This window comes from Bombina bombina, chromosome 1 (genome assembly GCF_027579735.1).
Source record: "Bombina bombina isolate aBomBom1 chromosome 1, aBomBom1.pri, whole genome shotgun sequence".
Classification (NCBI taxonomy): Eukaryota; Metazoa; Chordata; class Amphibia; order Anura; family Bombinatoridae; genus Bombina; species Bombina bombina.
The window spans coordinates 1,023,711,266-1,023,736,838 of NC_069499.1; the positions used below are offsets into that span (position 1 = coordinate 1,023,711,266).

The following is a 25,573-nucleotide window of genomic DNA, read 5'->3' on the forward strand; positions in this document are numbered from 1 at the left end:
AAAAAGGTTGTTATTCTGAAACGGTGTAAATTGAACCGTTGTAAAACGAGGGCCACCTGTATTTTTTTTAATTGCAAACATTCACTGTGAACTGGAATTAATGCAGTAAAGGAACATTATAGTATTTATCTTTTTTTCCATCTAAGAGGACATTTTAAAATATATTACAGCTTTTGTATGGAAATAGATGTTGCTGTAAAAAAAAAAGAAAGCTGTTTTTCTGCCTGGCACTGACCATAAATAGCTAAGGGAGTTTTGATTATCAGCCAATAAGCTCTATCCCACTATTTAGTATTGGACATAGTAGTGCAAACATAGAATGCTGTTAATGCATGTTATTAGTGCACTAATGCTCACACTTGTGTGTTTGGTGGTCTTAAAGGACCAGTTAACACAGTAGATTTGAATAATCAACAAATGCAAGATAACAAGACAATGCAATAGTATTTAGTCTGAACTTCAAATGAGTAGTAGATTTTTTTTTCTGACAATTTTAAAAGTTATGTCTTTTTCCACTCCCCCTGTACCATGTGACAGCCATCAGCCAATCACAAATGCATACACACTTATTCTTGCACATGCTCAGTAGGAGCTGGTGACTCAAAAAGTTTAAATATAAAAAGACTGTGCACATTTAGTTAATTGAAGTAAATTGGAAAGTAGTTTAAAATGGCATGCTCTATCTGAATAATGAAAGTTTAATTTTGATTGAGTGTCCCTTTAAAGGGACATTATAGCGATAGAATGACATGCTCTAATTCAGTAGAGCATGTCATTTTATCACTAGCGATGCTGCAGAATTTAACAAATTAGACCCCTGGTTTTCAAACCTGTCCTCAGGCCTCCCTAACAGGTCAGATTTTGAGGATATCTGGATAACTAGAGCACAGGTGAAATAATCAGCTGAGTAGTAAACATGGTTATTTTACCTGCTCTTATCCAAGGTAATCCTGAAAACCTGGCCTGTTGGGAAGGCCTGAGGACGGGTTTGAAAACCAGTGAATTAGACCATAACATTTAATCACTATAATGGCCCTTTAAATGGGTTAATACCCAGTGCTAAAATCTTGCTTATAGTGTGTTTAACCCCTTAGTGGCAATCATTAATGCAATAAAGTGTTCAAATGCATTATAAACGAAAACACACAGAGAGCGGGTAGGATGCTCCAGCTAGATGCTGGCATAGGGTTCTTCTGTGTATCACAAGACTGGATAGGTCATGAGGGTGCACGTAGGGAGCACGTCCCTGTTCAGACGTGTGCAATCGAGAGTAGAGAAACAGATATCCCGGCACTCCAAAGATAAAAATGTAAAGTCCTTTATTAGAAAAAGTAAACAAGCAGTTGAACAGTAGCCCAAAATAAAAACAAAAAAAGACAAGAAGGGAAACCAAGGCCCCCTGCTACCTGAGACACGTTTCATGCCGCTAGGACACTTGTTCACTGCATTATAGCATTTTATATTTATACTGGTATGTCCCTGTCACATTCTTCATGCAAATATAACATTTTTAACATGTTTACATATTTTCAAGGTTTAATATCCATTTACACAGCCTAGTGCCCTTTGCACAACAGTTATACAAGATTCTAGCCAATAAGTTGCAGAGGGCCATTAATCTGATTTACACTTCTTTCCTTCCAGAATGAGAGAGCTTTAAATTTCACAACCTGTTAAATACCAGGTTCAGATCAATTTGGAAGGAAAGCTAATTACGTGGAGCAATTTTTGCATTGATCTTGTTCTGTGTATTAGATAGAGCAGAGCAAGAAGGAGGGAGTGGGGGGGGGGGGGGGTGAGCTACAAAGATGAATGCACAGTTTTTGGGCTGGAGAACTCAATTTGCCTGAATACAGGATAACGGAAGACTTCTTTTGTCTTCGGTTTAGTGTTCAGGAATTCAGTTATTATCAGTATGTAAGTAATAGCTGTTTGGGAAGGTGCATCTCCTCTTTTTCCTATTTATTTAATTTACATTAAACCACCACACAAATATATTTTCTTTTTAACCCCTTCCTCTTTGTATAGGTGGTAAAGGTCTTTGGGAGCAACATCTCACACAAATTGCGCCTATCCAATGTCAAGACCTCGGACGAGGGAACCTATGAGTGCCGTGTAATGGATTATAGTGATGGTAAGGGGCGACAGCACCGCGTTAAGGCTTTCCTGCGTGTTGAACAAGAGATAGGCAGGAGAGTAACAAATCCACATCGCATGCAAGATACTGGCACTCATCGCCATTTTCCAGGGAAGGAGTTGAAGAAGCGGGCAGCAGTACCCTGCGAGCAGTGCCAGCTGTAGACTGTCAGATGTGCAAAGTGTACAGAGGAGTGCATGAGAGGCATCACCCCATTCTTATCTCAACACCCCAAAGTTAAACTTCACTTCTCCTTTTAAGAGTGGAGAATGACTTTAAAATTCCACCAAGTGGTGCCCCTATTCATGCTGGAAAAATGTAATAAGTCTTGATAAGACTAATAAAATAGGCAAGGAGCAGGTTTCTTCACTTAACTGTCTCCAACCACTGCAACTCAATCACCAGCAACTGATTTACTCCAGTGTTGCCCTGCAGCTGCAAACGGTGGCTCATATTGATGTACCATTTAATTTAAATTTGCTCATGTTGTCTGACCGTTGGCTTTGGGGACATTAAGGTTTGTGCTTAGTATTATACAAAACTACAAATGCTGTGATGTCTTTGGAAAGTGTTTTAAAACATAAGGCTGGGCATTTATTTTCTGTCACAGAAGGAATAGGGACAATCCCAATTTCCCTTTTACCATAGCAGTTAACTCATTTTTCTCTTTAGCTTCAAGGGGGATTTATTTAATTATGGCACCTGTTTACTGACAGTATTATCGTACATATGTTGTACAAACTCTACAAAGTTTAAAATAAAGTTATGTTATAAATTGGTGAAAAATAATTGAACTTGGGACTGACCATCAAACCCACTAAACATATAATTACAAATGCCCCCTTTTGGACTGATCTTGTAAGCTATTAAAATGCTCCTCGTTTACTGTGGTCCTAATTGGGGCCAACAATCATTTTGTTTGTGATCAAGCATCTCACAACTGCTAATAAGACTGGAACGCGAAATGCGTGAGCTGAACCATCTTTTATGGGGCATTGCTAACAGAACTTTTAGGCAATGCTTATTCCTGTACTCATTCATTTGTTAGGGGCTTTGCAGTAAAGCAATCCACCACGGGGGGATAACCCATTGCATTTTACAATTATTTATTGGACAATGAACCAAAAAAGATGCGCTTGTACATTTAACACTTTCACCTCCTGGGGAACAGTACATTTGTTTTACTATTGCCAGTTGTTATTTAAAGAACTTCATATTTTGGCTGTAACAAATGTAATCATGGCATAATTTACTAAGGATATGCCACCTACTATGTACCTACCTTGTACATGCTGTTGCTTTTTCAGGAACCATGGTGTTGGTTTATTATATATTTAAGCTCATCACATGGTAAACCAGCCCTAAGGTGCTTTATTGCTTATATGTGACTACACAATTCTACAATGTACTGAAAATTCAGTCCCTTTCACCTTTTCATCTCCCTTTTTCATGAGTGGTTCCTGTCTCACATTTCCTCTCCCTCCGTGGCACCAGATGCCTCTCTGGATGTAAATAAAGCTGTTGGTTGTCCCACAGTGAGTGCTGTAATTAATGAGTTAATCACAAGCAATGGGTAGATAGAAAAATAGTCACAAAGAAGATTGAGAAGCGTGTGAATTATATACATTTATTTCATATTAAAAGATAATTTTAAGTATTAAAATATATTTACATATATATATCTTATGCTGAAAACTTCTTAAACAAGTCAGAGCTGAAACGACAGCTTCAGAGTTCAAAGCTGCCAATCTACTTCAGGTAGAACAACTTAAATATGTTACTAAGAAGTTACTATGCTACAATAATTGTCACAAATAGAGGTTACATTGAGTCAAGTCATCTGCCAGCAGGTGAGAAATGCACACGTTGATGGATGGCAGCAGCACAGTGTTCACATGGTTTGAAGGTTTTTTATGGTGTTCAAGTCTGGAGTTCCTTGGCTTGATGAGGATAATGACATATTATGGAAGCTTCTGTAGGATTTTACAGACATTTTGAGTATACTCATCATTGGTTTTTCCAGCCCAAGGCAAAGTTATAAGAGAAGGATGAGGTGTGGTTGGTGGACTCTGCCATTCACACAGATAATGCCATACTATGTCTGGGTCAAGCCTTGCCACACTAAGGAAGACACTGCAGTGAAAAGCACAGGTAAAAAAAAAAGTCTGTATTAAACAAAAAAAGTAGAAATGTAGGAAAACATTTTATACAAGATAAGCTTTATTTAAGAAGCCATTGAGAGACGTTTCCTTTTCAATTCTCCATGTGGATTTGTATCTAAATTCAATTAAACAACAAATCTTAAGATTCAGGAGATAAATACCAAGCACAAGGCTGCGGCCTAGTGCACAGAAAGGATATAGATTTCAGACACAGGGCCAGATTAGAAGTGGCTCACTATTAAAATGATGGTAAATCCAAGAGTTTAAAAAAACGCTAGGTTTTACCATCACTAAAAATCAAGGGGAGTTTCATTGATCACACATGTACCAAATGGTGCTAAACTTACCCTTTCTGCGCCGTTGCACAGCGCTAAATTCAGCGGCTCCGGCCGCCCACGGCAAATCAATCTCCTTCAATGACGTGATATTTGCACATCTGAACCAATAGCTGTGCGTGTCAACTGACAGGTTTCTGTATTCACGCACCGCTATTGGTTCAGAGGAGCAAGCGGCACCTCATTGGTAGAAGATTGTTGTGCCATGGGCAGCCAGAGCCGCTGAATTTAGGGCTGTGCAACGGCACAGAAAGGGTAAGTTTAGCACCCTTTTGTACACGTTTAAAAATGAAGGGGAGTTTCATTGATCAATGATGGTAAATCCTAGCGTTTGTTAAACGCTTAGATTTACCATCACTTTAAGCTCTTTTGCTTGTGTGCAAACACCACAAAGTAAAGTTTTAACACGCACGGGTTAAAATTAATCAGTATTCCATCAAATTGGTCAGCATTGCTTCAGACTTGAAAAAGGAAGACATACCTCTGAAAGCTTGTCATCTTATAAATGTATAATTAGTCCAATAAAAAAGTATCATTGCTCAATGCAATACTCTTGTTATTTTATATATATATATACCAGTGACGTCAGAGGCTGGTGAGGCAGTGGCTAGGATACACCTTCATTCTTTAGATATCCTTTGTTGAAGAAATAGCAATGCACATGGGTGAGCCAATCACATGAGGTATCTATGTGCAGCCACCAATCAGCAGCTACTGAGCATATTTAGATATGATTTTCAACAAAGGATATGAAAAGAATGAAGAAAATTAGATATTAGATGTAAATTGGAAAGTTATTTAAAATTGCATGCTCTTTCTAAATCATGAAAGAAAACATATGGGTTTCATGTCCCTTTAAATGGTTTCTTGGAAAACTGGTCAACTTAGTAAACATCTGATTTTAGTCTAAAGGATTGTAACAGAAACACTTGCCAGATAACAAAATGCTAGCTCTGATTATGAGATATAGAAATCGATGCCCATTAACCCTTTGGCTGCTAAGCCATTTCCCACCTGGGTGCTAATATTTTATTTATTTATTTTTATTTTTGAAATTTTTGAAAACATTTTTTTAAACTTTTTTATTTCTTTTTACAGACCCCCAAGACTTACACTGTTGGAAAGGTTAGACGATTACCTTTCCAACAATGGGTCTTGGGGGTCTGTAGCTGCTTAGATGCCTGAGATACAGGCTTCTAATCAGCATGCCCCCTCCTCCTATACTTAACATTGTTAAGTATAAATAAAGTTGCGCGGTGACGTCATCACGTAATTGCGCGTGACGTCACCGCGCATCACGTGAAGCCCCGTCGATGCCTGTCACTCTACAGGCACAATCGCTGGGGTAGGATCAGTAAGGAGCCCCCAGATCTCCCTCAAGGTGGGAGAGTGCTCATGACGGCTCTGAGCCGTCATTAGCACCAGAGTGAGAAACTCTGTGACGGCTCAGAGCCGTCATTAGCACTCAAAGGGTTAAAATATGTTTAAAACATACTTTTTACTTTAATGCTGCAAATTATGCTTATAGATTCTTTTCATTATTCAGTAAGGCTTGACCCCACCCTTTTAAATAAAGCCAGACTATCAGATGGCACTACCAGTTCATTAATTAAATAAATAAAAGGTAGACAGAAACACAGAAAAGCACTCGGGGGGAGAGGGAGATGGGGGGAGAGACACACAGAGGGTGTGAGAGAAAGAGAGAGAGACACAATCACACACAGAGGGTGAGAGAGAGAGAGAGACACAATCGCACACAGAGAGTTAGAGAGAGAGAAAGAGAGAGAGACAGACAATCAAACACAGAGGGTTAGAGAGACACATAAGGGATGAGAGAGTCAGAGGGGGAGGAAGAGAGACAGAGAAAGAGACCATGGGGGAGAACAACACATAAGGAGAGAGATGGATAGATAGATAGAGAGACACACACACACACAAGGGTGGGGGGGGGGGGAGAGGGACCATTGCATTTTTAAATAATAAAACAGCAGAGCTACAGAGAGTTCAGAAAGTAAGACTATAGTTTAGTACAGAGGCAAGCTGCTAAGTTAGTGGGTGTAAAGTTTGAGGAAACAAAATACAAAAACGATTCTTTAACTATTGTAAAACAGTAAAAAAAAAAAAAAAACACTAAACCACATTCATTAAATTATAATTTTCACTAACAGAATCCCTTTCAGTGAAATCTAAGGTTGCAGAACTTACTAAGATGTGGCTAAAACACTGCTCATTGACTGCATCTCTCTTCCTGCTCTGCCTCTGTCTGTATTAAGGAAGTGACAGTGGAACATTCCACTGCACTTAGAGGGGAAATACAGAACTCTCTTTTTCACTTTAGCAAAAGCTGGCAGCTTCACAGGACAGCAAGAAAATAAATGAAAATTGTTTTTTTCCGTTTTTGTTTTGTTTTATATGATTTAACATCCAGCCCCAACCCTAAGTTCCACTTACTAATGCCTCTCACTGGATTGGGTCAGCCCAAATAGGACTGCCTCAAATAAAGCACTTATGGGCCATGCAATGATCTTAACCACTTTCATCCAGTATGTGGCGCAGCATGTTGTGTAATGGTGGGCAGACCTGCTTGTGCCTCTCCATTGCACAACATCTAGCTGTGAAAAAAAATGCTGGGGAAAAAAAAATTGCAATTTTTATTTTTTTTATTTTTTAAAGCCAATAAAAAAAATATATATTTTTGCCCATATGAGAGGTGAAGCACTGCCTCACCTGCCTCTAGTGACGGCACATCACTGATATATACATACATAAACAAAGTATATATATGTATTTATATTTATTTATATTGTTGTACCGGGAACAGCTTTGACACACAATCTTCACAGCAGAAAGTATGTTTATTTACAGACAATTTGCAGGTATACAGTTTTAACATAAAGAAAATAAATCCTTGCACAATGGTGCTTACTAAACAGAATAAAGCATTCCTAATTAAAGTTGTGTGGCTTTTCCACACAACTGCAAAATTACAAACATATTTCACTCTTAGACAGCATCACAACTTCAGCATATAATCTGTCTTTCACATACAGGTTCTAACTAACAGCCTAATTGACTTGTAGGAAAAAAACTGAACTGGATTCCTCACCTGCAATTCTCTGTCACATCCGAAATATGGAGTAGATTACCGGCCCATACACTGTGACACAAATATCAACAGACAGATATTGCTCATTTCAGCCATATACAGTTATAGAAATATTATGCAATGATAATGTTGTCTCATGGCATTACCTGTAACCCATAAAACAGTAGATCTACTGATCATCCCTCTATTCAATTCCTATGTGTACTTTGCAAAACTGTACCTGTATGTCTGGTTAACCTGCTATGTAATAGTGTGTACCTATTTTTTTGCAAGTAAATCAGCCTGCAGCCATTTTTCTTGCTAAGTGTCTGTGGCCTGCTCTGGTATATTTTACGCAAGGAGCTCATACAAATTCTACTCCAGAGTTCAAAAACAATTAATCCAAAACTATGTCAGAGTATTTGGCGACTATCCAAACCAAGTAAGCATACGAGCAAAACTGTGGATATGGCTACAAGTTCTATTGCTGATATGCAGGCATCTTCTTCTCATACTCAGATACCAGAAATTTTTTGTGGCTAAATGTAGCCACCAATCAGCATGCGCTACCCAGGACGCTGAACCAAAAATTGTCCGGCTCCAAACTTAGATTCCTGCTTTTCAATTAAAGATAGGAAGAGAACGAAGAAAAAATTGATAATAGGAGTAAATTACAAACTTGCTTAAAATTGCATGCTCTATATGAATCATGTAAGAAAAAGTTTGGGTTTAGTATCCCTTTAAGCTGTCTTGAGACAAACTTGATGTCAGAATATGTCCATTGCAGTCTTGATAAGAAGGGACTTATGGCTAAGTCTTGGTTTGCCGACATGGTGCCACCAATCAGCAAGCGCTACCCAGGGTTCTGAACCAAAAATGGGCCGGCTCCTAAGCTTAGATTCCTGCTTTTCAAATAAAGATAGCAAGAGAATGAAGAAAAATGATAATAGAAGTAAATTACAACGTTGCTTAAAATGGCATGCTCTATCTGAATCATTTAAAAAAAAGTTTGGGTTTAGGATCCCTTTAAGCTGTCTTAAGACAAACTTGATGTCAAGAATATGTCCATTGCAGTCTTGATAAGAAGGGAATTATGGTTAAGTCTTGGTTTGCTGACATGGTGCCCAAGAACAGAATAATGTCCCTTTCCTTCCAAGGAAAGTTTCTTTTTGGTTCTGATTTGGACTCCATTAAAGGGACAGTATACACCAATTTTCACATAACTGCATGTAATAGACACTACTATAAAGAATAATATGCACAGATACTGATATAAAAATCCAGTATAAAACTGTTTAAAAACTTACTTAGAAGCTCTCAGTTTAGCTCTGTTGAAAAGGTAGTTGGAAAGCCCACTGCAAGTAGGAAATAAGACACTTCCCCCCTCCCCCTTCTTTTGCATATGAAAAGACCCTTTACACAAACAGGAGCAAGCTGGAGTAGGTATCTGACGGTATTCTATAAAACTTTGGGGCTTGGTTAGGAGTCTGAAAATCAGAGCAATGTTATTGAAAAATAAGCAAAACTATACATTTTTTTTTTAATAAAAAAACCTTTATGGGCTATATAAATAGATCATCTACAAAACATTTATGCAAAGAAAAAATGAGTGTATAATGTCCCTTTAAGACTGTTATCAGAGGTAAAGGAGCTTTTCTTCCTCAAGATAAAAAGTCAAAGGGAAAAAATAGGCCAGGAAATAGGTTTCAGTCCTTTCGCTCCTCAAGAGATCATAATCCTTCCTCCTCTCAGAAGAAAATAAGCAAAACCAGAAATCCAATTCCAACTCTTAATCTGCATGAAGGTGCGGCCCCCGAACCAGGCTCTGTTCTGGTAGGGGGCATATTGAGTTTTTTCAGAAGGCCTGGTTTTGCTCAGTCCAGGACCCTTCAAAATATAACTTTCCTGGATGAAAGGAAAGTTAGGGAGTGCTAAGCTGGCAACGGGGGGCTTTCAGTACGCACAGCCACACAGCAGAAGGTCAGAGCGTAGCGCAGGAGCAGGTTCCAGCCATTACAGTTTTTGCAAGCGCTCTACTTCAGTTGCTTCCCTCACTCTGCAGCGGCCACATTTAGTCGCCTAATATATTTACTGGGGAGTGTTAGAAGTACTGGAACTACATCAGCTGGGCTAGACCTATTAGAGGGTGGATTCACAGATTTAGTTTTTCCATCTAATAAATGTATGTTTGACAAATTGGTTACTCTCTGTACTCCTGCTAGCTTTGTAGTACTTGTCCAAGTTCTGTTTTACAGTCAAAATTGTCTACAACTACTACTGTCTCCCTGATTTTAAAAATCACTTAAAGTCTGCTATATCTGAGGTTAACAGGAATTATGCCACCTTCAGGTAAGCGTAAACTTAAATATGTTTCTGTAGGTTCCTCTACTATGGGTGATGGTCCTACTGTATCTGCGGCTATTATCCTAGTTCAACTATCTGACCCTGACGAGGGTGAACGGTCTTCTGAGGAATTATCCTCAAATTTGGATCAGTAATCTGAGCAGTCTTCCTTTGATTTTAAACTAGAGCATTTCTGTTCCTTAAAGGGGCATGAAACCCACATTTTTTTCTTTCATGATTCAGAGCATACAATTTAAAAAAAAGTTTCCATTTTGCTTCTATTATCAAATTCGCTGCTTTATTCTCATGTTATTCTTTGTTAAAGATATATCTAGATAGATAGTGTACACATCGCTCGGGCTCTACATGACAGGAAATAGTGTTGCCATTTAGTGCTCTTGCTAATGTAACGCATTGTTTTAAAACTGCTGTCATATAGTGCTGCAGACACATGCACACTCCAGAGCTTACTTTCAACAAAGGATATCAAGAAAATGATGAAAATTAGATAATAGAAGTACATTTGAAAGTTGTTTTTTCGGTTTTATGTCCCTTTAAGGAAGTTTTGAAGACCTTAGGGGCCCAGGAACCCAAAGCCACTGAGGATAAGGCTTTAAAACAATTGGATATTATGTTTAAACCTAAGACGTCTAGGTCAGGTGAGGTTTTTCCAGTTTCTGTTCTGGTCAGGGAAGTCATTTCCATGGAATAGGACAAGCTTGGGGTTCCGTTTATTCCTTCTCATAAACTTAAACAATTGTTTCCTGTTCCAGATTTGGAACTTTGGGAAACCATTCCTAAAGTGGACGGAGCTATCTCTACCTTAACTAGCTGAACCACGAGTCCTCTAGAAGATCACACGTTCAGAAAACCTATGGATAAAGAAGCTGGATAGTTTCCTCTGGAAGGTTTTTCTGCAGGGAGGTCTGTTGTTTTTCCAGCTGTGGGTATCGCTTGTGTTGCAGAAGCAGCATTTCTTTGGTGTGATTCAGTTTCTGAGTTAGTTTTAGAAGAATTAACCTTAGAGGATATCCAGGACCTCATTTGCTGTTGGCAATTAGCACAAGTCTTTATTTATTTTGCGATTGTTCAAATTATTTGTTAATGCAAAAAATACAGCTTTAGCTGTTCTTGCTAGATGGGCCTTATGTTTGAAATCGTGGTCTACTGACACAATTTAAAAGTCAAGACTTTTAACGTTAGCTTTCAAGGAAAGAAGTTGTTGGGTTTGGGTCTGGATTCTATTATATCCATGGTAACGGTGATAAAGAAGAAGTCCTGTGTCACAGGACATAAAAAAAAGAAAAGAAAATTTTGCCCTCCAATGCAAAGTCTGCATAATTGGTTTGATCCCAACTAACACTCGTTAATGATAGGGGGCTGGTTAATCTTTTTTTTGTGAAGGCCTGGTCTCAGTCTGTGCAGAATACCTTGGTAATGGAAATAGTTTGTCGGGGTACTAAGTAAATTTGTGTTGCTGCCTTCTTAAGAGAGGTTGCTTCTGTCTATTGTCTCAAAAAAATGAGAAATGAGGGTTTCCTTTCTGGGGGTGATCTAAGACTCAGTCTTAATTTGACAGGTTTTTTTTTTACCAATTAGCGCAAGTTCAAACTTAAATTTGTAGTTTTCATCCCAAGTGTCTGTGGCTCTTTACATACCGGTAGTGGGTCTGATAGTGGCAGTAACAGACGCCATTTTGTTTGCCAGGTTTAAATGCGTCCACCTCAACTATGCATGCTATAGCAATTAAATGGAAACCACACTAACTTGTCTGTTAATCCATATGGATTCTTCAGTCAAAGGATCTATTTTCTGCTAGTTATTCCTAATTCCAAATATTTTTTTGGGGGAATGATTTTTGTTGTCGGTCATGGGAAATAATTACCAAAGGCACCAGCCTGGAGATCTCAAGGGTCTCAGCGAGTTTGGTATCCTCACGAGGCGAGGTTACAAATAACTATCCTATCTGGGAACTCAGTGTGATCGTTAGAGTTCTTCAGATGTAGCTTATTCTCTGTAATGTTCTTTTCATTCGTTTTCAGTCTGACATCTTTTTGGTGGTAGCCTATATCTATTATCAGTGTGGTACTAGTAGTAGAGTTCTGACTATTAGTTATTCGCATATTAGGTTGGGCAGCAGCTCATCTCTGTACCTCCTCAGCATTTCACATTCCTGGGTTCAACATTTAGGAAGCTTTATCTGATTTGTTACCCTCTACTCTTGAAGGCAGGTTCCCTCAATCAGGAGATTTGTTATCAGTTGGTGTGTCGTTGAGGTCTCCTAGAGATCGACTTTATGGCATCTCATGTTTCTTAATCTCACCAAATATGGGTTGAGGTTGTGAGATCTTCAAGCGGAGTTGATAGATGCTTTAGCAATTCAATGATCCTTTCATTTAGTTCTCAATTTCCTTGAATTGTAGTTCTTCTGGGAATAATCACTCAGATTAACAGGCTGCAGTATGCCAATCTAGTATGGATATTCAGCTATAATTTTCTTATTTCTGGTAATATCAATATCATAGTGTTGACGCACACAACATCAGTCTAGACCGAGACGTCATAAAAGGAGGCCAAAATCGCAACGCTCGCTATACCCTTTGAGAAAGCTGTTTAGACGGCTAAACATGTTAGGGACTTGGTGAGGAGTCACTGCGAACCCCTGTGTTTTAAACTGCCGCTTCATGTTTCCTTCCTTTGTCGCTACACGACAATTGAACATAACAATGGTTAACTAAATCGAAGTGATACGGAGAGTGCATCGGTTGCACTACAGAGAGCTTAATATACTATCTTTCTAATTGTGGACTCAAATGAGCATAGTCCTATTATATTGGTAGAATCGCTAATCTTTCTGAAATACAGTATAAGCTACCAATGACTCAACTATGTACTAGTGAATACCAACTTACCCTAAGATATAACAAGGCTACAATACACAATAAACCGTAGATATAATAAAGTGTATATTTAAACTACCACTCGGCAACACTTATTAAAACGTAGAGGAGTTTACATAACCAACTATTGGCCCTAGCAGATACAACATTGTAGCGGTCTGTATTATAAATTGAAGTGCATGATAAAGATCTTGTGTCAGATTTTGAATATCGATCCTGGATCCAATATCACATTACATATATCAGTCTAAAGATTAGACAAAAATTATACGCTTCTTACCTATTCTGCTATCAGTAACATAGAAAAAACTACTTCACACAAAGTTGCGCAGAAATATTTAGCAACATTCTGTAGCAATAATTGTTACTATCTATAGTACTGATCAGTGAATTGAGACTTACCTTTAACTGTGGGCTCAAACAAGCATATACTTATTGCTTTAATACAGGATCTAGCAACTTTGTACCTTTAATTGAGAGCTCTTTATTACTCATACAGTATGTACCAGTGGACACTAATCTATCTTTGTAAGACTGAATATAGCTACGGCACATAATAAACCGCAAGGGGAAAAAAAGCACATGACATGTAAATGCATCTATTGCACATTATACAGCTATATTAATAAATCCACTAACTGACCATATTTGCTTTCGGAGCTTATACAAAGGTTCACAGCTTATTAATGACCCTGAGCAATGGTATGATCCTAATAATTGGCATTATAACCGTAAGTGTGCTATAAAGCTAGTGTGTTAGAATTCTAAATACTGATTCTGGATATCACATATCACATATATGTAGCGTACCCTGGTAACAGAAAGACATTTCACAAACAAGGATATAAACTAAGGAGTCTCTTTCCTTACTACAGATAAAACAGCTGACCTGATAACTTTCACTCCCTGTCATTTTTAGTATACCATCACCTACTCACATAGGGAATAGCCAGACCAACAGAGGAACATTACAAGTGTGTGTTTTTAAAGTTCTTTTTCCCTTTACGTTTTATATTATTCTATATTAAAAGTTATATTTTAACCTATGGTCTCTGAGACCTTCCTTCTATAGCATAATGGGATTTTTGATACTTAGTGCATCATTTTTTATACATAGTATTATAGGACCTTAGACTGCTAAATGTGATCCTGTAGTAGAGGGTTCTCAACCCTCTAGTGTTTTCTAAAGTATAAATTAATACACAGCACTAACGCTCAAAATAATATAATTTCACATCGTGAATTACCTAGATTAACTCAATCTCACCACATGAGATAGTTAATAATAACATCTATGTAAAGTCCTTGGGTAATTTAAGTAGTGCCATTGGTTCTTCTCTTCTTCTAAACATGTTTCACATAGCCTGGGAACATTGTCACATACACCATTTAAAACTACATACAGCTTTAGACACTTTTATAAAAATGTTAAATAATTATGGTACTGTCCCTTTAAATTTGCCAAGCTGCGGAACTTTTATGTAGCATGCAATCAGGAGCATAATTAGCCATGTGGGAAGATATTTCTTACTTTTTTTTAGCCGAAACTGCTTTAAAGACCCCAGGAGTTCATTTTTGTCACCAAAATGGCGCTTTCACTCTCTTTACCCTCACTGACCAGTGGCCATCTTGCTGACATGCAGCTTATATTTCTCTGGACATTAGGACTGATAAGCACCATTTTCTCAAGAGCTTTGCTCATTTATTATATAATTTTTAACCCTTAGCTGTTTTAAATTGTAATTTTTGTATTTTTAAAGACATTTTTTCTTTCTTAAAGTGACAGTATCCAATTGGGAAACAAGTTTTCACTACAAGACTGAAGGGTGTGTACACTTTTAAAGCACTCACGTTCCTTAGTGGCTTAACGTGAGAGCAGTGTTACTCTGGCAGAGAAAGTTGGTAGATAAAAATAGAACTTGTATTTCACCATATAAAATCAAATAAGAAACATATTAAAAACACAAGTCGTAACTTGCTGGAGGGGGAGAACAAACGCTCAATAACGGTATCAATGAGCTTGGGTAACCCTAACATATGTTATTGCAGCAGCATAGGTTACACTGATATTATTCAGGTATTTACTTGGTTACACTGTTGCAAGCCCTAATTATTACCAGTATATCTTTATTGCGTCCTTTCAATGTGCACATAATTCCTGCTCATTTGTACCCTTCTGTTAATTTAGGGAACCTCTTAGCCTTTGGGCTTGAATTACAACCGTAATAACAACACTTTAGACCAGAGCTTTCCAAACTTTTCATGTTGGTGACACACTTTTTAGACCTACATCATTTCGTGACACAGTAATTCTGTTGTAGTAGCAAAACTAACTTGTTTTAAGAGATACGGACAAATACATAAATTATATAATAACGAAATGTATTTACAAGTAACAGTATGTATGTGCAAGAAATAAAAAAAGTTTATTACCACCAATAGCTACTTACTATTTTAATGGGATGTTTGAGGTTGATGGGATGAACACAGTTTCTGAATATTTGGTGGAATATTAGCTAAAGACACTCGATTTCATCATCAAGCAATTTTAAGCTTCCACTTCCTATCCATATATCAAGAGCAGGAGCAGCAATGCACTACTGGGAGCTAGCTGCAAAAAAAAACAACACTGACTTCTGACTTCAGCTCAGCGTTTAAGCTGCCCCCCTTAGAGCTCTGCGAGTCCAACTGACTACTGCCTGCGCTGAAAACACACTGCTGTCCCACTCACTGACTACACATCCAGTCACGAGCCGATTGAGGAGACTACACGTGCAGTCAGGAGTCAATGTGCCGCCAATGGGAATAGTTTCAGTTCCCGCTGTGCTGCGCCAAGAGGTAAAGATGATCTGTAACCCATTAGGTATCAATCACGTGATATGCGTAGCGTGCAGGCGGAAACAAAAATTTGGTGCTGAAGCAGGGACACACCTACACATTGCTGTCGACACACTAATGTGTCACAACACACAGTTTGGAAAGCACTGCTTTATACCATTGATACCGTTATTGAGCGTTTGTTCTCCCCCTCCAGCAAGTTACGACTTGTGTTTTTAATATGTTTGTCTTATTTGATTTTATATGGTGAAATAAAAGTTATATTTTAATCTACCAAATTTATCTGCCAGAGTAACACTGCTCTCCCATTAAGCCACTAAGGAACGTGAGTGCTTTAAAAGTGTACACACCCTTCAGTCTTGTAGTGAAAACTTGTTTGCTATTTTGTAACGAGTACACAGCACCCAACCTCATTTACTATAGTCTGCAGATAATATCATTTGATATGCAGACACATTATCTAGTTATAAGGTAGTTTGTGACTCCATTTGTAAGTAGTGCCATTTGCTGTCCTTTTTTTACAGTATCCAATTGTTGTTCTTTTTTTTATAGGATGTACCCAAATGTGAGCTCTCAAGTCAATAATTATGTGGCAGCAGTTAGAGTTATTACCATACATTATGGACATATCAGTATTATTCTTATGGAACTCATGAGTGTTAGACATATAATAGACTGTATAGGTAAATGTTTTCCCAGCTAAACGTGTGGTAAGTAGTATGGGACACATAATCATCAAAAAGGGAGCATTATAGAAGGTAGTGGGTTAACTATTCTGCTATGACTGCATATCATGTATGTGGTTCCTGTATGACTTATAGGGACATGAAACCCAAAATTTTTCTTTCCTGATTCAGATAGAGAATACAATTTTAAACAACTTTCTAATTTACATCTATTATTTAGTTTGTTTCCTTCTCTTGTTATCCTTTGCTGATAGGTTTATCTTGGCAAGCTCAGGAGTAGCAGAGAACATAGGTTCTAGCTGTTGATTGGTGGTTGCATATATATATATATATACAGTATATATATATATATATATATATATATATATCGATTGTGATTGGCTCACCCATGTGTTCGTTAGAAACCATTAGTGCATTGCTGAACCTTCAACAAATGATACCAAGATAATTAACCCCTTAACGACCAATGACGTATGGGGTACGTCCTGAAAAAAAATGTAGTTAATGACCAAGGACGTACCCCGTACGTCGTTGGTCTTTGAAAGCAGTGGAAGCGATCCTGATCACTTCCAACTGCTTTCATGTTATAGCAGTGATGCCTCGATATTGAGGCATCCTGCTATAACATTTTTTAGCCGTCCGATGCAGAGAGAGCCACCCTGTGGCCCTTTCTGCATCGGCCATCAATGGCCATGTTCGTTGGTGGGTGGGAGCTGATCCAGGGAGGCGGGTGGGCGGCCATCGGTGGGAAGGGGGGCGGGATCGAGTGCGTGCGTGCACGGGAGCGCGCGTGGGGGGGTGGGAACCCTACACTATGGAACAACTGCAAGGTGGTACTTGGTGGGAGAGAGGGTGGGAACATTACACATTTTAACGATCTGGGAGGGTGGGAGGTTGGGGGTTGAGGGGGGGCAGCTACACTACAGAAAATAGTATTTTTAAAATAATAAAATTTTATAAAAAACATATTTGATTTCAAACTGGGTGCTGGCAGACAGCTGCCAGTACCCAATATGGCGCATAATAAGGCAGAGAGGGGGGTTAGAGAGCTGTTTGGGGGGGGATCAGGGAGGTTGGGGGCTAAGGGGGGATCCTACAGAGCAGAATTATTATTGTTTTTTTTTTTTTTTATCCCCAAAAAACTCTTATTTTAGTACTGGCAGACTTACTGCCAGTACTTAAGATGACAGGGACAATTGTGGGGTGGGGGAGGGAAGAGAGCTGTTTGGGAGGGATCAGGGGGTGTGATGTGTCATGTGGGAGGTTGATACCTACACTAAAGCTAAAATTAACCCTGCAAGCTCCCTACAAGCTCCCTAATTAACCCCTTCACTGCTGGGCATAATACATGTGTGGTGCGCAGCGGCATTTAGCGGCCTTCTAAATACTAAAAAGCAACGCTAAAGCCATATATGCCTGCTATTTCTGAACAAAGGGGATCCAAGAGAAGCATTTACAACAATTTGTGCCATAATTGCACAAGCTGTTTATAAATAATTTCAGTGAGAAACCTAAAGTTTGTTAAAAAAATCTGTGAAAAAGTGAACTTTTTTTTTATTTGATCACATTTGGCGGTGAAATGGTGGCATGAAATATACCAAAATGGGCTTAGATCAATACTTTTGGTTGTCTACTACATTTTTTTTTTTTATATATTTATTTTGAAACCAGTACAGTGTACAATCAGATAAATCAAACCTTTTATGCCGCACAGGGCAAGGTAAAGCATATTGAAAAAAAAATATTACAGAATACAAGACATATATACTTTGTCACATTTGATTAATCATCTCAATGAGGACAATATTTGTACACTGAGCTGGGTTTTTTCTGTTTACCATAAAAAGAAGAAGAAAAAGCAAACCAAGAAAACAAGAAACAACAAAAACAAAAGCAGAGAACATAAACAAAAGACGAAAAAAAAAGAAGGAAGAAGAAAAAAAAAAAAAAAGAAAAAAAAAAAGGGGAACCTCTCGCTTCGAACCCTTTCTCTAAACCAAACTTGATATTAAATTTCTGAACTATTGGATATCCACGTATGTGGAAAGAGCTTTAGTAAGACCATTTCAGCAAAGCTTACTGAAGATGTAAAAGGCGTTAAAATCTGTTTTTGTATAGGCCTGGGATAGGAGTTAATAATAGGAAACCACCCTAGAAGAAACTTTTTAATTCTAGCTTCAGAGGCCTCCTGTAGATTATATGATTCAAAAATAATCAAAAATCAAAAATAATTTGATCTTGGATAGCGTAAAAGATCTCGGATAGAGCCGGTCCTTTTTTTACTTTCCATTTTTTAAGAATGCTCTGTCTTATAGCTAATATTGAGGTATTTAGAGAACAAGTCCAATGCCTGTCCGAACTAGTCGTTGGTTCGACCAGCAGGATAATGTCCCGGAACGTGAGAGAGACAGTAACCCCGTGTAGATTATTAAACCAATATATAAATTTCAGCCAGAGCTGATTTATCTTAGGACAAGTCCAGAACATATGTAGTAAGTCCGCTTCCTTATACATACACCTAGGGCAATGGGCTGATCTAGATGGATAGAATCGTGCTAGTTTAACTGGATAGAGATAAAAATTGTTTATTAATTTCATATGCGATTCTTTCCATGTTGAGGGGACTTTACAGATTTAAAACTTTGTATAATTCTCTCGGGCTCTGTATCCCCGATTGACCTACTCCAGTAATCGCTGATCTTGGTGAGGAAGCCTTGCGTTTGTTTGGAAAGCATAATGTCATAAATTAATGAGATCGAAGTGGCACCTGCCACAACTTTCTGTATTAAACCTCTGATATCGGACCATGCAACTGATAAGGGAAACCTCCAAGGCTGTGATACAATGAAATGACGTACCTGAAAGAACGCAAATAGATCTAATCTTGATAGTGGAAAAAGGGAAAACAGAGTTTCACCTTCTAATACTACCTCATCTGCGCCAATTAGTTGAGAAATTTTATTTAACCCTTTTTCGGCCCAATTCTTAAAAGTTTTCTGACGTAAACCGGGGGGGAAAAGTGGATTACCCCTGATTGGGAGAAATTCTGAGATTGAAAAATCTATTTCCAAAAACTTACAGAACTTGTGCCATGCCAGGACTATATTCTTGATTGTAATTAATGAAGAAACATTGGAAGGCAGTTGACCTGGTTTACAGTGCAAAATTGCTGGTAATGCAAAGGGGTAGATCAGAAAGGACTCCTGTACTAGAGAAGCAAATGTATTTGTATTTGCCAGCCAGTCAATAGCAATTTTTACCATCGCTGCAATATTATAAAGGTTAATATCGGGCAATGATAAACCACCAGCCCATGATTTCTGCATTAATCTGGCTAGAGCAATGCGAGGTTTTTTATTTTGCCAAATAAATTTGGAAACAGCAGTGTATAAATCTCTACGGTCTCTGTTTGTTATGAACAAGGGCAAATTTTGTATCGGGTAGAGAAGACGTGGAAATATGATGGTTTTAATTAGATTTACTCTCGCAGTGAAAGAAATCGGAAAAGTAGTCCATAGTTTCAGATCTTGTTTAATTTTTTGAAATAGTGAAAGATAATTATCTGTGTACCAGAATTTCGGGTTTTTATGTAACATTAGACCCAAATATTTAATAGAATCTACCACTTTGAACGGATTACCCGGATAGCTTATGGCTATATTCCCAATATACATTAATTCACTTTTTTCTGTGTTTACTTTATATCCTGAGAATGAGCTGAACTCCTCTAATATCTGTCTCAAAATTGGAATAGATTGTTGTGTATTTTCTAGAAAAACTAGAATATCATCAGCGTATAATAGTGCGATTAGACGTAGAGAACCCATTGCAATCCCTGCTAGACTGTTTCTTAATCTTATCGCTAATGGTTCCAGAGCTACATTGAATAGCAGGGGAGACAATGGGCATCCTTGCCTAGTACCTCGCTGTAAGATTATTTTAGGCGAGATCATTCCGTTTACCAGAATATATGAAATTGGCTTCGCATAGACTCTATAAATAAATTGCAAGAAGTTTCCCTGTATCCCGAATTGTCTGAGTGAAGTAAAAAGATGATCCCATACAATCGAGTCAAATGCTTTAACAGCGTCCAGGGTAAGAACTGCCCTGTCTTTCCCAATATCTGTACTGGGTTTTTGCTCTATGTTCCATGCGTAATCTATCAGCGTGGTTAGCTTACGAATGTTTTTAGAGGCATTCCTTTTGACCATAAAGCCAGTCTGATCTACATGTATGAGTTTCTGTAGGGCGAGAGAGAGTCGATTAGCTAAGATTGAGGCTAAGATCTTGTAATCACAGTTTAAAACTGATATCGGCCTATATGATCCTGGGTCCTCTGGATCCTTACCCTTTTTTAGTATCAGTGTGACGTTAGCCATCGAGAAATAAGATGATATGGGAATATCTAAAGTATAGTATTCATTAAAAAGCTTCTCCAGTACTGGTATTAGCTCATCTTTAAGACATTTGTAATATTCCGCGGGTAATCCATCCGGACCAGGAGCTTTGTTAGATTTCAATTTATCAATGGCCTTGCTAATTTCTACACTAGTTATTTGGTCGTTTAATAATGTTAGTTCTTCCGACTGAATCCTAGGTACAACGATCTTAGACCAGAACATCTCTTGTGCTTCAGGATTAATTTTAACTGAAGAGTATAGATCTTGATAGTAAGAGGCAAAGACCCCACAAATCTCTGCAGTCTCCAGATATCTGGTCTTATTCTCTTTGATGACTGGTATTATATTCTTTCTCTTCCTGATTTTAGTAAGTTTAGCTAAATATTTGGCAGAGGAGCCATGAAAGCCCTTATAGTGCCTATTTATTCTTATCTCCTCAGTTTGAGCTTGTTCTTTAAGGAAGAGATCTCTTTCCTTTCTAATAAGAAAATAGTCATCCCAATTATCTTGTGATGGGGTATTCTGAACTAAAATGAAAGCCTTCTTAACTCTCTCGGCCAAAGTAACCTCCCGTAGTTTAATCTTTTTCCTACGTATATTAAGGTAGGCTATAATGTCACCTCTTAAGACCGTTTTGGAGGCCTCCCAGAAGATTTCAACTTTATTTCCGAATTCGCTATTATTAGAAGCATATTCCAACCATTTAGATTGTAGCCATAGACGAAACCTAGGATTAGAACATAAATATCTAGGAAACCCGAAGGCTGGTTTCTGCCTCCTGTCTGCTTTACATGTTGAGAATATTAACGCAATTATTGCATGATCCGATATCAGGACTTCCCCTATCGTCACTTTAGATTGCCAAATAGCCAATGACTCAGAGATCAGGAATAGGTCAATCCTAGAGAATGTCTTGTGACCTTTAGATTCACAGGTGAATGTCGCACTGTCAGGATTTTGAATCCTCCAAATATCTATCAGTTTTAATTTATGGCAAAGTCTCTGAAAAAGTTTGGCGCCTTGTCTATTACTCACTATGTTTTTGCCTGAGAACCTATCTATTGAGGGATCCAGCGTCATATTGAAGTCTCCACATAAAATTAAGTTATTGCCAATAAGCGGAAACAACTTGCTTTGGATATTATCCCAAAAACGGGGTGAAACTTTATTGGGAGCATAAATACAACAAATTATAAATTTTATGTTTTTTAACATTATATGCAATAAAATGTATCTGGCCTCACTATCAATCTCAGTTTTTATAATCTTATAGTCTAATTGTTTGTGTAAGAGTATTGCTACTCCACATTTTTTATTAGAGCCATTAGTGGAGATTACTTCCTCAACCCATTTCATCTTGAGTTTAACTGCTTCTGATTCCTTAAGGTGTGTTTCTTGCAGACAGGCCATGTCAGGCTGCATCTGAGCTAATGTTCTAATAATCAATTTACGTTTCATAGGTGAACTAATGCCTCCCACGTTCCAAGAAAGCATCCTAATTTCTGTTGTCATCTCTTACATCTTAAGGAGGATCAGAATCAAATGAAAGGGGGGAGACAAAGAAAGAAGAGGGGGGAAGCGAGAGAGAAGGGGAAAAAAAAAAGAAAAAAGAAAAAAAGAAAGAGGAAATAATAGAAAAGAGAACACAAATCCATTGACATTTTGGATATCTAACTCTCAATAACACTTTGAACATTTTGAACAATAAACATCTATATTCCAGTATTATCCTATTTCCTTTAGAAAATTAATTACCTCAGATGTTTCACTAAAGACCTGCCTCTTACCATTCTTGTTGATTATAATTCTGGCCGGATAGCTCAGCCAAGCATTAATGCCTTTGTTTATTAGTTGTGTGCAATACGGGGCCATAGCTTTTCTTCTGGCTGATGTCTCACTAGAGAAATCTTGAAATAACATAATTCTGTTATTCCCAAGAAGTAATGGTTCTTTTTTCTTTTTATAGTGACTGAGGATCTCAATCTTATCCTGGAATCTCAGGAGTTTGAGGATGACCATCCTTGGTCTGGTGCCCTCATTAGTAGTAGGCTTCCTGGGTCCCACTCTATGGACTCTCTCAATTATCAATGGTATAATTTGTGTGGGAATACCCAGAGCCTGTGGCAGAGTGGTTGATGCAAATATCATGAGATCCTCAAACTCCGGAGATTCCGGTAGACCAATAATTCTAATATTATTGCGCCTGGACCGATCTTCGAGATCCTCCAGGGGCACTTGCATACTTTTTATTTTAGACTCATGTTCTTGTATGACACTGTGTTGCGAATTTGTCTGATCCTCTAACGTGGATATCCTATCTTACTGCAAAGTGTTTTATTTCCAATGAGAGTGTCCCTATGTCAGATGAAATGACACCTAATTCTGTTTTTATAGAATCAAATTGAGGTGTGAACAACGCTACTAGCTGACTTGTAAGGGCGTGAGTGTCAATTGTTAAGGGTGAGATTTCTGTTATGTTTTCTATATTGTTGTCTGCCGGCTTGGCCTTTTTATCTTTTGGTTTGGCTGGCATTTTAGGGGGAATTAACTTTGGTTTGTGTGACAAATTTTTCCATTTATATTGTAAGAAAAAAAAAGTGAAAAAAATCCTGAAAAAAAAGAAATGTGGTAGAAAAAAAGTGCAAGCGTGTGGTGATGGTGAAAAGGAGAAAAAGAAAAAAAGAAGAAAGGAAATATAAGGACATACAGAGTGTCAAAAAAGACCCTGCTAAGGGTTTCTAGTGGAAGAGTGTGATATGTGTATAGAGTGGAGACTCTTATTTGCCAGTTTAAGGGATATATCCTGTTAAACAGGAAGTGAGAGTGTATGTGAAATTAGTATTTTGTGTTAAATTCAAGGAAAAATAGCTAATACCACCGATTAACTTAGTTAATTCCCTAAGGTAAGCATATCCAATTCACACTGCCTAAAAATGACAAGCCTAGCTGCTATAGTATGACAGAACCTCAACCTTAAATACTTATGTTTTATAGTTATTTTAATGCCCTGAAATTGAAATAGCAATTTTTAATCAATCTTTACGTAGTGCAAGAAGTTTGTCTGACTTCCCTATTAATTTCAGAGAAAACCATTTAAGCCAGACACTTCCTGAAAATTTTTATAAAATCTGTATTAGGCCCGATGTATTGAAATTACTAAACTAAAGTATAGAAATAGTATTTAACCAGATATGATTTTCAACCCACGTTATATCTATGATCTGCAAAATAGAGAATACAATAGAGGGAAAGAGAGTAATGTTACGACTTATTACTTCAATTTCTAATTCCCTAAAACAGAGTATCCAGATTCACACTGTCTCATGGCCATATGCCTAACTGCTACAGTATCTTTTGGTAGCCGCCGGCCTCTCAAACTTATATGGTTTTGGCTTGTGCCTATTCTTGTGCATTAAGTAGGGGATAAATATAATGACAATTTTAGTCTGTTCCTTACACAATATATAGAGTGTGCTTAACTCCCTTACTTAATTACATATAAATTACTTAGGCCAGACAGTTCCTAGGGCTTTTATAAGAGAAGTGGGCCAAATTTGATAATATTTCTGAACTGGAGCATAAAGATAGCATTTTATCAGATGCATATTCTAATCCAGATTGCATACATGATCTGAAAACTGGATAGCACCACAAGAAGAGCAACATAGAATGTTATATCTTATTACTATAGATTATAGAGCTATATTGTTGGGGGAAACAGAAAATGAAACATTGAGATTATTCAAAACAGACAATCTAAGTATCTTCATATAACATAATCTATACTGTAGAAGAAAGTTTCCTTAGATTAACAAATCACTGTACAACGCTCATAAGTCTTAAGTACATATAAACATTAAATCTCTTATTGTTTTAGTTCCCCCCTTTCAACTGTCTGAGAATAAGGAGTCCCCAATATTCTCTAGCTTCCCTTCTAATATACAGCAGAAAAGACTACTTTATCACAGCAGGTCCTGATTGGGACCCAACATATAGCAATATTTACTATTTAGTTGGTATATTCGATCAGTGTGGTCCCAATTAGTGACTTAGAATAGCATCTGCTCCCGAGTCAATACACAGTCCCGTTACTATATTCCTCAAGACCACTAGGCCCCACTTCAAGCAGCACTCAAAAGCAAAACCAATCAAAAATTTGAATTTGCGATACTTATCAGGATAGCGTCTTTCAAGTGTCAGTAGTTATACCCTTGGCTGTCAGGGATCCCACAGGTAAATATGCTCCTTATCTGCTTCTATCGCTCACCAGGGAGCGCCTGTGGGGATACATCCAATACCGGCACCACTCAGGAACGGACCAAGTCGCCACGGCGTACAACCGGAAGCACTGTACAGACTCCACCAAAGATGATCCCCCTGGACTAGATGAACACAAACACCGGCCACTGACACCGGTTCCACAGCCCACTCGGGGGCCCTCGATGTGAACCACACCGGCAGCGTGTCCCCAGTACACCAGGGTTCCCAGGAGAAATCAGGTACGTAACGGCCTCTGTATAGCCCGCCCAGAGTTAGGCTGATTCGGATTGCAGCAGAGTTCCAACTTAGAGTACCGTAGCTAATTACAGCTCACCAGGGAGCGGCTACGCTCAGCAACATGCGGCTATACGATCCCCATTACCGCCGGGTCTCATGCGGCTATATTTATCTCCAAGTGATTTTATTT

The 25,573-nt window shown here is 38.1% G+C and overlaps 2 protein-coding genes across 3 annotated transcripts in view; one reads left to right on the forward strand and one right to left on the reverse strand.

Moving 5' to 3' along the window:
• The window catches only part of VSTM2L (V-set and transmembrane domain containing 2 like), a 62,717-nt gene extending 59,045 nt beyond the window's left edge, over positions 1–3,672 (forward strand). The window contains exon 4 of the mRNA XM_053718271.1: positions 2,029–3,672. Coding sequence (XP_053574246.1) covers positions 2,029–2,301 — 273 coding nt within the window. The 3' untranslated portion in view covers positions 2,302–3,672. The remainder of the gene's footprint in view (positions 1–2,028) is intronic.
• Positions 3,673–3,750: 78 nt separating this feature from the next.
• TTI1 (TELO2 interacting protein 1) overlaps positions 3,751–25,573 on the reverse strand; it is a 66,092-nt gene continuing 44,269 nt past the window's right edge. For both annotated transcript variants that reach the window (XM_053718150.1, XM_053718082.1), the window contains exon 8: positions 3,751–4,270. In XM_053718150.1, coding sequence (XP_053574125.1) covers positions 4,099–4,270 — 172 coding nt within the window. In that variant the 3' untranslated portion in view covers positions 3,751–4,098. The remainder of the gene's footprint in view (positions 4,271–25,573) is intronic.